Source organism: Molothrus ater, chromosome 18 (assembly GCF_012460135.2).
Source record: "Molothrus ater isolate BHLD 08-10-18 breed brown headed cowbird chromosome 18, BPBGC_Mater_1.1, whole genome shotgun sequence".
Lineage (NCBI taxonomy): Eukaryota > Metazoa > Chordata > Aves > Passeriformes > Icteridae > Molothrus > Molothrus ater.
In genome coordinates this window covers 3,172,639-3,185,176 of record NC_050495.2, presented here as the reverse complement: position 1 = coordinate 3,185,176, position 12,538 = coordinate 3,172,639, and the positions used below count along the sequence as shown (strand labels likewise).

General features: G+C 47.7%; 1 protein-coding gene across 1 annotated transcript in view; it reads right to left on the bottom strand.

The window, feature by feature from the left end:
- Positions 1 to 12,538, bottom strand: part of SETD1B (SET domain containing 1B, histone lysine methyltransferase) — a 47,881-nt gene that overhangs the window by 27,748 nt on the left and 7,595 nt on the right. The window contains exon 6 of the mRNA XM_036393218.2: positions 11,088 to 12,263. Within this exon, the coding sequence (XP_036249111.1) occupies positions 11,088 to 12,263 (1,176 nt within the window). The remainder of the gene's footprint in view (positions 1 to 11,087; positions 12,264 to 12,538) is intronic.

Genomic DNA, 12,538 nt, shown 5'->3' with positions numbered 1-12,538 from the left:
CTGAAAGAGGGAACACTTTTAATAAGGTCTTTAGGACCCTGTTATCATCCTAACTGCAGTCATGGTGGCTGCATGGTATGGTTTCAAACAAGGAAACCTGTGGCTTTCTGTTCTGGGCACAGCCACCACCATCACCCCAGACAGGAAAATAGGACATCTGCTGCATTTCTGAATTCCCAGAGAAACTGCTGCAGACAAGATGGTTCAGCCAGCCTGCAGGATCTCGACTGACAAAAAGCATTTACCCACTTTGGACAAAGCCCCCACTGGAGGGGGCACAAATGCTCTGGGTCTGCTGGGACACAGCCTGGAGCGGCCCCAGGGAATGGGAGGCTCAGGAGACACAAACCCTCCCTGGCTGGGAGTCCTTCACAGCAGTGACCACAAGCCATGAGTGGCACCCTAATGAGCTTAGCAGCTCCTCATTTTCTGAGCATTACAACACAAACCTAACAAGTCCTTCCCAGCAAAGCAGTAGATGCATTAAAACCCTGCTAGACCACAGGAGATGCTTCACTCTGAGGAGCCTATTTCCAGCAGCTGAGTATTCTTCCTTAAAAGTAAGGGTGAGGCCAGCAAGAAACTCTTCCCCTTTGGTGACATTTCTCTTCTCTCTGGAGGCAGCTTGAATTTTTCACTGCTTTATTTCCTGCTTAGATTTTTCTTCTCTTGCTGTACTCAGATTTAGCTAAGTGCTAAGTTTGAGAGGACAGAATCAGGCTCATCAACTGGGGAATGTAACATATTAATTAAAACAATAAAAATCTGTTTCTAAGACAAAGAGCAAGAAATACCTCCAAGCTGTCCTTTTTCAAAACCTGCCTAATGCAACTTTTTCCCCCTACCACTCCCTTTGGGTGATAAAAACATAATCCTAGTGGCTGCCAACTGCTGACTGATCCCTTAACAAAAATAATCCCTGTGCAGGACATAACATTTCTCATGGCCTTCAAGAAGACACTAAACTTTTACTATCAAACTATCCCCATTGTATGAAAAATAAATTGTAAAACCACAAGTGTTCTAAAGCACCAGAGTGGAAATACCCCCAGCTGGGCTGCACTCCCACTGCCATTTGTGCAGGCATAAAATATGCAAAAAAGAGAGGAGAGGTAAAGTGTGCTGCTTCCCCCACCTGTCCCCTAATTAGCAGGCAGGAGGTTTAAACAAACACACGAAAACACTTTTCACTTAGAACAAAACTCAGCTGTGCACTGCACTGTCACAGGATAGTGCACAGGCTCAGGAGTGCAGATGGGGTGAATAATGGATTAGATGTTTGTGGGACACAGGTCCAGCAGCAGCTCCTGAGCTGAGCATTGCTAATCTGCTGGTCAGGAGGGACCCAGGGGAGCTGCTGAGAGGCTGCTGCAAGGCACCCACTGCAGACCCAAAGGAAATAACCCCCAACAGCACAGACAGCCATGGAAAGGTAAAGATGTGCCTTTTCCTTGCTTACTCATGAGTCAGTCTGAAGTCTCTCCTGCTCTCTCTTGCAGCAGAGCTGTAATCAAGCTCTTCCACAGGTGACTGCTCAAGTGAAGGGCAGCGTGTCCATGGCAGGGCCCTTCAGCAGCAGCCAGCACCAGGTGATCCATGTTCTGCTCCTCAGACCCACCACTCCAGCTCTCAGGCTCTCCTAGGTCTCCTCATGTTGGTGACACTTTCTTTACTCACTCCTTTACTACCTGCTTTAAAGAGCTTTGCTTTGAGTGAAGCCCTGCAGAAGCTCACAGCAGCACAGCCCATTCTTGAGCAGACACAGCTAAACCCCTCTCCATCACACTCTTTATTGGTATTTTTAAAGCAGCATTCCTATTAGACTGGTTCATTAGTTTGAAGTTATATTATGAAGCCTTAAAAAGCCACTTTACTTATTTAAAGAGTTTTGTGAAATAGTTGTGAGAAAGGCACAAAACCAGGCAAGCACAGCTCTGTGCTCATGCATTCCATGCCCTGTTCACTGATCCAGTGGCCAGCTGGAAGGCATGGGCATCTTTTTATTTTTTAAGCAGTTCTGCAGGAGCAGCTGCTGTGGTGGTTTGCAGCTCATCATTTATTACTTAGCACCGTTTGGCCTCAGCACCTTTTGAAGCACCAGAGCTGCACAGTGGTCATTATATCACCAACCACCATCAATACATCTCACTGGACATGATCCTAAAGCTGTGCCTCACTAACACAACTGCACCATGCCATGCTCTTGATACCAGAGCTCAGTTAAAATAGTAAAAATACTGCAAAAACTGACCCTTCTCTGACTGCAGCACGTGTGCCCCAGCCACAACCCAAGACAAAGTCATGCAACAAGACTTCCTCAAGCTGAAGCCTGAACATCCAACCCAGCAGGGCTCACAGCTGCCTGCTGGTGCCTGGCAGCCAGGCTGGGTGCCCCCAGCACGATGCCAGCTCCCAGGGAATTTAAAATCAATCCCAGCATCAGGACTCCATCCTCCATCAGGGCTCTGCTGGGCTGCCCCTTGCCACCAAACCCTCACCACTGACCTGGAACACACCTCAGCTTTGCAAACCCATCTGCTGTTACCACTTTTCTGAGGTAATTTGGGAGATACATCCCACCTGACACTATATTAACAAGCAAATAAATTTGTTGAGATTCCCTTGTCAAAATTAATCCCTTCACACACGTCTCCATGGCATACATTCCACTGGTAGATTGCCCTTTATGTATTACTGCAATTTGAATAATTTCATGCAGTATGAAGGATTTTCATATTTTCCAAGTATTCCTTCTTCCTGACAATAGCAAAATGCTTGTAGCACCATGATAACAGTTGCTCACATTTATCTGCATCCTTCAAAGACAATATTTCAATTATCTGCACTGGAAACTCTCAGCCACATCTGCCGACCAAAATGCCACATTTGGCAACTGCTTAGCAACAAGGACTGGAAACAGTCCCCAGAGCCACGTGCCAACATCACACCAGCTCCTGCTTCCACCAAACAACACTGCTATCACCTCAAATAAGTGTATTTTGTTCTGCCTGGGATACACAAGGCACCAGAAATAACAAGCTCCTTTGGGAAAAGGGAAATCTGGAAAAAAGCTGCCTGCTTCAGCAATCCCTCCCCAGCTCCACAGGGAATGTCTCCCTGGTGTGTGCAACACATGTTGATCCTGCACCACAGGAGGAGGACAGGCTGCCTGGACATAACGTTAAAACTATGTCTGCTCACTGCCAAGCACAGTCTTGTGGAAAATATCTGGATGTCAGAGAGCAACTCCCACCCCTCATCACCCACAAAAGCAGCAGACATCAGATTCCTTGATCAGGACAGAACAAAGGCCCAGAAAAACAAAACCCCATCCATCCTTGATGTCACCCACCCTGCACCATGCTCAGCCCTCTTCTTCCTAAGGCTCTGTGCCATTGCACTCAGTGGCACAGGGAATCTGGGCAGCAGTGAGCCTGAGGACATCCCACCTTGAATGCTTGAAGGTGCAGGCAAGGAGGTGAGACAGAGAGGACTCGACCTTGGCGAGATCATCTTTGTTTCTCCTCTTCCCCTCCTCAGAGCCTTTTTCCTATCTCCCTGACTTACTGCCTGACACTGAGAAAGATGGGGCAAAATGCAGGTGAGCTGGTCAAAGGTGTGTGGAAATTGCACTTAGCAGAGTGTTATCAGCTCCACAGAAATACACAGTCCAAACACAGCCCTTCGGAGCAGCCAGCAACTCCAAACCCACCAAAAAGAGCCAAAGTTGAGGGAAAACTGCAAGGTGAGCTCCAGCTGCCCGAGCCCTTGGCAGGCACGGTGCCAAGCAGGGGCTCTGCTGCCAGCCCCGTGTCCGGGCGGTTTCGGCTCCGGCGCTGCCTCCGTGCTCAGCCACTGCCGGAGCCCAAGCCACCAACAACTTCCTCTACTCAAAGTGCTCCTAGAGAAATACCCCTGCAGCAGCCAGAGGAGCAAACCTATTCCACCTATTCCAGCCCAGAGAGAAATGAGAAACCTCAATCTGCTGCCTTGCTATTTCCACTTCATGAGGCCTGTCTGCACTGTTGGAAATGTGTGAAAGCAGATGCTGACCTTATTTTAGCACTATGCAAATAAAAAAACATTTTTAACTTTTTTTTTTTCCTTTACCATTTTCTTTCTTCTTTGTTTTTTTAAATATTTGGTTTTTAGGAGCACAAAATGCGAGCAATCTTTTTGTCATGATGAATGGGCATTTCCAAAAGCAAGCACTGCACTTTCATAATAAATCCTGAGACAGCAGTAACATCTCTGGGTCAAAGGAGCCCTCGTGGGCAGGTATGTGATGCACAGAGTTAACGATCTCACAAGTTTCATTTTGAGTTCTGCCCCATCTTCACTAGGTACAAACAAGTACCCCAAACTGAAAATTAAAATTAACATAAGGGGGGGTGGCAAAGTCATGGGCCTCAAAATTGATGCAGTATGGAAAAAACATTCTACTGATGAACTGTATCTATTTAGAGGACTCCAGGAAAGGCACCAGCCAGCAGAAATTTGAATAAAATAAGAGCTCAGTGTCTGCTCAGTGCTCTGTGTCAGACACAGACACATATAGAACACAGCGGCTGCTCCGGCATCTTCACAACCAGACCCAGAAATTAGTGCTGTTCTGGTGGCTGCCAGCACAATATGTTAACAGCAATTATTTTCTCAATATTTCTACTGATTACCTAACACACTGGCACGTTTTCTCAGTGTCACTGCATGTTGCAACACACGCCGCCATCCAGTAACTTGTCTGCATTCCCTTGGTCACTTTTCACAGCCATCAGATGCGAAACGCAACTGGAATGATAATGGGTTGGAGAAACTGTGAGGAAAATGTGTCACTTCAGTGTGAGGCTTCACAGCCTGCATTTATGACATCTGAACATTCAATATCACTGCTAAATCCTGAGTGTTGTAAAGAATAGGAAGAGCTCTGCAAGCAGCAAAAAGAAGATGGTCAATGGCTCTCTAACTGTGGATGGTCTGCAGAGCTTAGATTTGAAGATATTATTCCACCATAAGTTATGTGCTATGGTTAAACACTAATTTCGATCTAACTTTGCAGTGCAGGGGCATCTACAGATTACACAAACACAAAATAAGCATTGCTCTACCTATTTACAAGCAGTTCGAGTATACACAGCCAGTCTGCCAGGAACTGAAAATTTACAGAAAGTCGCTGGTGGAGAAACAGAACAAACTGAGCTAGTGATGAGAGTATTGTCAGCAACAGTGATTTATAAAAAGGAATGGCAATGTCAGTTCTATCAGGTATGCAAAATGAAAAAGCCTCAAAGCCTTGGCCCGGTGTGAGAGCAAAAGAACCACTCAGCCTCCCAACCACAGCCTGCTTTCTATTTTTCAGTTACACTCCAGAGCATTTCACCATTTCCAGCTCTGTTATCAACCAGAGACACGTTCTCTCACTCTACTGGAGTTGTTTGGTATCCAAATAAACCAAACCACTAACAGTCAAATATTTTTCCATTCAGGTTTCCTTCCCCCCACAAGCACACATGCATGAGGGGTGTATCATCAGGAATGCCAGGTGGATCCTATGCAACACTGCTCTGAAAAAGTGACGGTAAAAACTGACACTGGGCTTGCTACCTCTTGCTCCTTCCTCTACTGAACATTTGTCTGGTCAAGCTCTCTGCTCTGCTAACCACTCTGCAAGCACTCCAAGAATCACATCAGAGCCAAATACAAAAAGTTAAAAGTGAAATACAACTTAGCAAAAATGAACATTCTCCTCTGCTTCATATAAATTTTTGTAGGAGCAGCAGGTTGTCATGTGGTAAATGAATCAGTGTACAAGAAAGCAGTCCCTGCCTGTGGTCTTCCAGCATCAATTCTGAAAAAAAAGGTAAAATAACAACCTGCACTTCCACTGCTGCTGGAGTCTGGACATCCTTGCCTTGGTCAGGTTATTTAGGAACTGACCCTCAGCCCTCAGCATCTCCAGGAGGATGCAGAGCTGCCCCAGCCTCCTCCCTCCTGAGGACTCAGTGGCTGAACAGATCACTGAGCTCCCAAAGGGGCCAGTGGGCCACTGTAGTGTCACATTTAAATCACCTTTTGAGGGATTTGTGTGCTGCATTTCTCTTCTGAACAAGCTTAGACTCCACAAGATCCCCTGAAGTCTCTGTGGCTTCTCGCTGCTGCTGTGTGTGGGTCAGGGAGGGCAGAACTGAACCCACAGCTTAAGCAGTTCACTCTCATTTTAATTTCACAGGTTTAGCATGGCTGGTGTAATTCACACATGAAGCCACAGCAGTCATCCAAATCTCTGCTGCCTGGGCATTGGCTGGCTGCATTTCTGGAAATTCATGGTCATAACATGATACCTATTTTTTGAGTTTCCATTAGGAACCGGTTCTGTCAGGCATGATTGCATTTGCAAGAGCTCAGGAGGCAGGAAAATTTGAAAAAGTGTTTATGAGACTGGGTATAAATCACAGCTCTCGGGTCTTTCTCCCTTCTTCAATTAAAAGGCTACATTCAGAGCAACCATTTCCCCCATCTACTCTCCCCATCTCCCTCCAGAAATGATAAATCCCACTCCAGCTGTAAACTGGATCCCAGGTGTACCCATATATATTCTATATACTAACAGCTACCAATGGGCATAAGGGCTCTTGCACAGTTACTGTGGAAACGAAGGTATCAAATTTCCTGGCTCTTAAGGATCTACTTGCTCAACCCCAATGTGCATTTACCTTGAATAAATCACTTCTGAGCTCTTCAGCCCAGAAACATCCCTCAGCAGAGCGAGACTGGGTTCACCTTTAGGAGGCTCCATGTAATTCAACCCAAGGGCTGCCTCCAACCCACACAGTCCACGGGTGGGAGCAGGGTACAGGAAGAGAACATCCTCCTGCAGGCACAGATGGACTTGCTCCTGCCCAGCTCAGCTGCAAGGGGCATCAACTGCCCCTGGGGCAAGCACTGCAGGTACTGCTAGCACCAAAACCCTCAGCAGCTCCTCTCACTGCCTGGACAACACCCGGGCTCTGCTTTGTCTCACCACAGTGTGAACAACTAAAGGCTGAATTTGGCTCTGCAGGAATGGGCAATCATTTTCAGCTACTGAAACAATGCCCAGTGTGGATGGGGATGCAGCAGCATGGAGCCACACAAGACACGAGGCAGTGTCTTGAGGGGAATGTCATCACATCCTGCTGAGGCTCCAGAGGGACAATATGACACTTCAACAAAAATTTCTTCCAGTTCTGGCCATGACCACACAAGAACCCAAAGATGCTTCAACACAAAGGGCAAATTCAGCCCAGACGTGACCTCAGGGACTTCAGCGGAGCTTGTTGTAGGGCTGAGCCTGACCCACCTTGTCTGTGTGTAAGCACAGCTGGGAAATCCTCCCTGGGCAGCTGTGACAGGACCCACTGCATGCACACAGCTTGTCCCAGGGATGCTGATGCTGTCCTGCAAGAGGCACCTCAGCACCCAGCACAGCATTCACACCACTCCCAACAGCTGCTGACAGCAGTGCCTTTCAGGGTCTCTAGGGCTGTTGAGCACTGTGTAACTTCCAGTTCACTCCCCAACCCATTTACTAAAATTCCAGCAAACAGCAGGAGAACTGCTCTCACCTCATTCATGCTTCAGGATCTTTATTTTTATGATGATCTTTGGCATTTTTAAGGCACCCCTCCCACCACAGTAACTCAGTGCTTAGCTAAACTACCAGGAGGACAGGATTCTGCTGATTCCTCAATTAAAAAGTGCTTTTGTACTTATAAATCTGGAAAAATACTATTGTCAACCATACAGTCTTCCTATTACACACTGGCTATGCACACAAACTGATACATTCATAAGCTGAAGCATGAAAAGCATCATCAATACACAACAAAGTGACTGGCTGCAATCCTGTCACCCTCCCCAGCACAAAGGCAGGGCCTCTTCCTGCCACAAGCCAAGCCAAAACAAGACCTGGCTCACATGGGATGTCAAAACGTCAAAGCGTACGTACTTAACCTTTGCACTTCCGAAACAGCAAAAACCCTGCGAAAAGAAATTATTACAATTCTTTCCTTTTTATCTTCCCAAGCACATAGGAAGGAAAGTTTGTACATTGCTCCCTCAAAAATTACCCTCATATAACAATGCAGCTCAGCTTTTTTTCTTTGCCATCTTCTAGTTTCTTGAAAAAAGCCCACTCTGCCCTGCCTTCCTGTCTGGCAGGTTGTTCTTTTTGGAAAGGATCCTTCTCCTTCCCTTACCTCACACTGCCCAAATCCCACTGTTCCACCTCTCAGCCTGGTCCCTTGGCTAAGCTTAGCTGGACTTTCTCTGCAGACCTTAATCACTGCTCTGAGATTAGCTGGGTTAGGTGTTGCAGACAGATGCAGAGCCCTTCCTCTCCCACACCCAAAATCCCTGCCAAACTCTGGCTTAGGAGTATCATACTGGATCTTGAAATCAAACTCCAGGGTCTTGCATGATAAATCAGAGCATTTGCTGGGCTTGGATGTACCTCCTTTACTTATGGTGAGTCTGGGGGGGTTAATCTGCCTGATGATTTGACAGCACTTCACCTACAGAACAGATGTTATTGTATCATTGACAAAAAATCATGCTTGTTCTGATGGGAAACAGGAGGAGGTCCTTCAAAAGCACTGACCACTTCAGGAAAAATTTCCTTGTGACTTTGCTGGCATCCTCATGAATCCTGTGATTTTCCCAGCCAGAGCACCCACCCAAAGAGAGCTGGCCTGAGGCTGCTCTGACCCTTGAAGGGGCAAATATTAAGTAAATAAGTTCAAACTCTCTCTCCCCTTTATTGCTTCCTTATGATACTTAATGAGCCTCCCTACACTAAGATATCACCCCTGCTCTGCTCCACCAGCCACACAGTCACAAGAAATATTTGTGTCTGCCTTCCCTCGGTTTCACTGGAGGACTCTGTGAAGGACTGGAGTATAACAGTGCTATCACAATGGGCTGAAGCTGGAGGTTCAGCTTTCCAGCCCTTACACAGACTCAATGCCCCTCTAACTCAGTTGGAAAGCTGCAGCTCAAATTTCAGCCTATGTTAAGTCACTGTTCAGCTCTGCTCCTTCAGCAAAAGAGAGGGAAGCCAGAAGAGCCTTTTTCTAAAGCAAAAAAACTGTGTGGGGAGAAGGGTGGGGAAAGGAAGCAAAAACACATGGAGATCGTTTTTTGTGCATCACAAGGAGCAATGAAAGGCGCAGGCAACTTTTCAAACATGTCAGAATAGCTCAGTGTGATTTGTAACCAAGAGGAAGTTTGAATAAACAGCTCCAACAACATCAACTTTTTTTGGGGGAAGGAGACAAATAAAGCAGCAATGACCTGCATGGAAACCCTGCTACCACCCTTCTGACTTCTGCAGAGGACTGAGGCACTTACATAATTTTGTATCACAGAACCATCAACGTGAACTTCTGACACCGGCATCTCATTAAGGGGAAACAAAGATTTAACACGGGCTTCAACATCAGCACGCTGCTGCCCCATATCACAACCTACAATGTCCCACCCCAGCCACTCCCCCAAACCTGCTGCCAGCTACAGAAGTGCCTGACCCCACACACCATGCTGGCACCTACCCATCTCCCTAAACACACTCAGAATTGGCTGCAACCCACGTGCACGAGGGCAAGGACAGCAGATACAAACCCAGAAAGACAAGGAGATGAGGGATGTCTTCCTCACTGGTTTTTAGTCGAACTAACAGCGTCCCCTCTTAAGCCTGCCAGACCGGAGCTTAAGGAATCAAAACTCCATTCCTAATTAACACATCATCAGCCCCACCAGCCAGGGACTTGCCTCCCAGGAGGGGAGCCTGAGCCAGCCTGGATGATGAATGAGAACTCAAGCAGCTGAACTGTTTCAAAGGCTAAACTGGCAACTGCAAGGACAAGCAGGTTTGGAAAGGCACGCAGAAAAAAACAAAATATCCAACACAGTCACATTGCTTTCACTATTTAGCACCCAGACCGACACTGTGTTACTGCTGCAGAGCTTTCCCTCCACTGAAGCACCCTGCAAAGCCCAGAGCTATGGGAGCAGCTCCTCCTCTCCCGACATGCAGCCACTTCTCTGGTGAAAACCTCACAATTGGAAACCACTGGAGGGAAACCCATTCTGCCAGCTTAACCCCAATAAACTTTCATGAGTAAATTAAATTGATCTACCATACTCAGGACATTTTCACAAGACCAGCCCTCTTGACTGCAGCATTCTTGCACACCAGGGACAGCAGTTTCAGACATCTGCTTGCATGACCATTATAAACATTGAGGAGAAAGGTCTGGCATTTGCAAAAACCTGTATTTTGACTGTTCCTTGACACAGCACGATAGGACCAACACATCCACTGCAGCGATACTCACATTTGTTGCAACAGACCTCCCAAACAGACACACCATGCAACATAATTCCTGTCTGCTGGCACCAGTTCAGCTCTGTCTCCCCCTTCAGCCATAAATGCCCCAGCAGAGGCAACAAGCTCTGCTCTATTATTGGAAGACTCAGTGGAGCACATCCCCCACAAGTCAACTGCCTCCCCCTTTCAAATACTCCCTCTCTCCTGAGCAAAGTGAGTATTAAAACCCAGCAACTGTCTCCCGTTGGAACCAGATGGCAGGAATAGCTGGAGAGCTTTCAAACACCCTATACACTCAATACTTCAGTGCAACATGAAAGCCCCGTTAAGCAAGTGTGTGCCTGCATACACACCCCTGCTCAGGGACCACAGCAATGGCAGAAAGTGCTCCATTAATTCCTCTAGTGGCTTAAGTGTCTGTCAACACTCGGGATGTTCACACAGCCTGAGCACTGGCCAAACTTTGGTGGCTTGTGCAGTCCTTGAGCTCTCCTGAAGCTATAAATTGCAGCAGGCTGGTATTATAAATAAGGAAAGCTGGAGACTGCAAATTGATTAAGACCATTACTTTGTGTCACATCTAACTCATTTCCAGCTGGCTCAAGTAAAAGAAAAAGCCACCAGAAACCCCACGCTCTGACGACACAAAGACAAGTGCAATTCCCCACCCTGTCCAGCTCTGGGGACACATGCAAAGCTTCATAACTCATTCCAGCTCACTTACCTCATCCATTTTTTCTGACGTTGGAGTCTGGTCACCAGGTACCATTTCTTTAGCCTCCGAGGTCTCAATTTTGGAGGTCCTGCTCAGCTGATCAATGGGAGTCATGCTGGCCTCCGATGTCCCCCGGGAATTCTGACTCAGAGAAGCTGTCCCAGGGATGGGCTCATCATCATCAGAGTCAGGTAAGGGTGTGGGGCTGATGTCCTCCAAGCCTGTGCTGGAAGGGCGCGAGGAAGGCGTCTGACCCCTGAAACCGGGCTGAGAGTTCGAACCGTATGTTGGGATGGGGGAGAGCTGGGAAGAAGAGGAGGAAATAGGGCTACCTTCCATTCTGATCTCATTATCTGAGTCATGCTCGTTAAGAAAGGGTAATTTTGTTCTCTGCTCTTTTAAGAGCATCTCAATCCTTGAGTCTAAACTGTTATGCTGCATCTCAGTCTCCATGGTGGGGGTGCCAGGAGTCTCACTCCTCTCTGGAGTCTGAGAGAAGGACGCTGTGCTTGGTTCAGGAACAGAGTTCGAGTCGGGCAAGGGCGGAGGCTCCTCCGGTTTCTCCTTCACTGGGACAAAATCGATGCTGGGGGCAGCGCTGCTTTCCACAACCATCTCGGTGGGAGGCGGCGCAGGTCTCCTGTACTCTGTCTCCCTGGAAGTCTGGGGAAACGGCTGCTCCTCGGATTGGGGAAAAACAGCTGGTGCTTGATAGGGGGAGAAGGCAGATTTATAGCTCGAGGAACTAGAGTGGCTCAGGGGAGGAGTGTGAGAGAACTGAACTGGCTCCTGCTGATGGGATTTGAAGGTACTAAACTGATGCTCTGTGCCTCGGAACACCCCTGCCGAGTTGTGCATGTAGTGGTGTCCCGGGCGACGGTTGTACGCATCCGTAAATTTCGTCTCGTGCCTCCGGGGCTTGTAGCCGCTGTCCTGCCCAAAGTGGTACACAGGGGTCGTCTGTCGGCTGGAGTAGGTGGAATCCTGGGAGAACGGCGTCCCCAGGCGCGGGGTGTGGGGCGTTCCTTGGGACTGGGGGGTGAATTGGCTGTAGGAGTTTGGGGTGTCTTGCCGGCAGCTGGAATAGGCAGTGTCATGGGAGAAGGGCGTGCTGCTGTTTGGGGTGACCGAGGATCCCGCGGAAGAGAGGGAGCTGTCCTTGAGGCGCTTCAGGGAGTCCGTCAACTGTAACAACACCACAGAAAAGCACCTAAACACAAACTGCTATAACCATATTTGTCCAATCTGTTTGGTTTTCAGAAGAGTTGAGCACCCAAGAGTTCGTGCTGATTTCCGTGGCAAGGAAATAAATAGGTTACAGCATCCCTGAAAACACAAGCCATTATCCATTGCTAACAGTCCTCTTTGATTTAAAAGAAAAAGTCAGGAAAGTGTAACTTGTCTGCAAGGGGAGGAAGAAGAAAGAAGATACAAGTTTCCCTTGTAAGCTACCCCCAAGA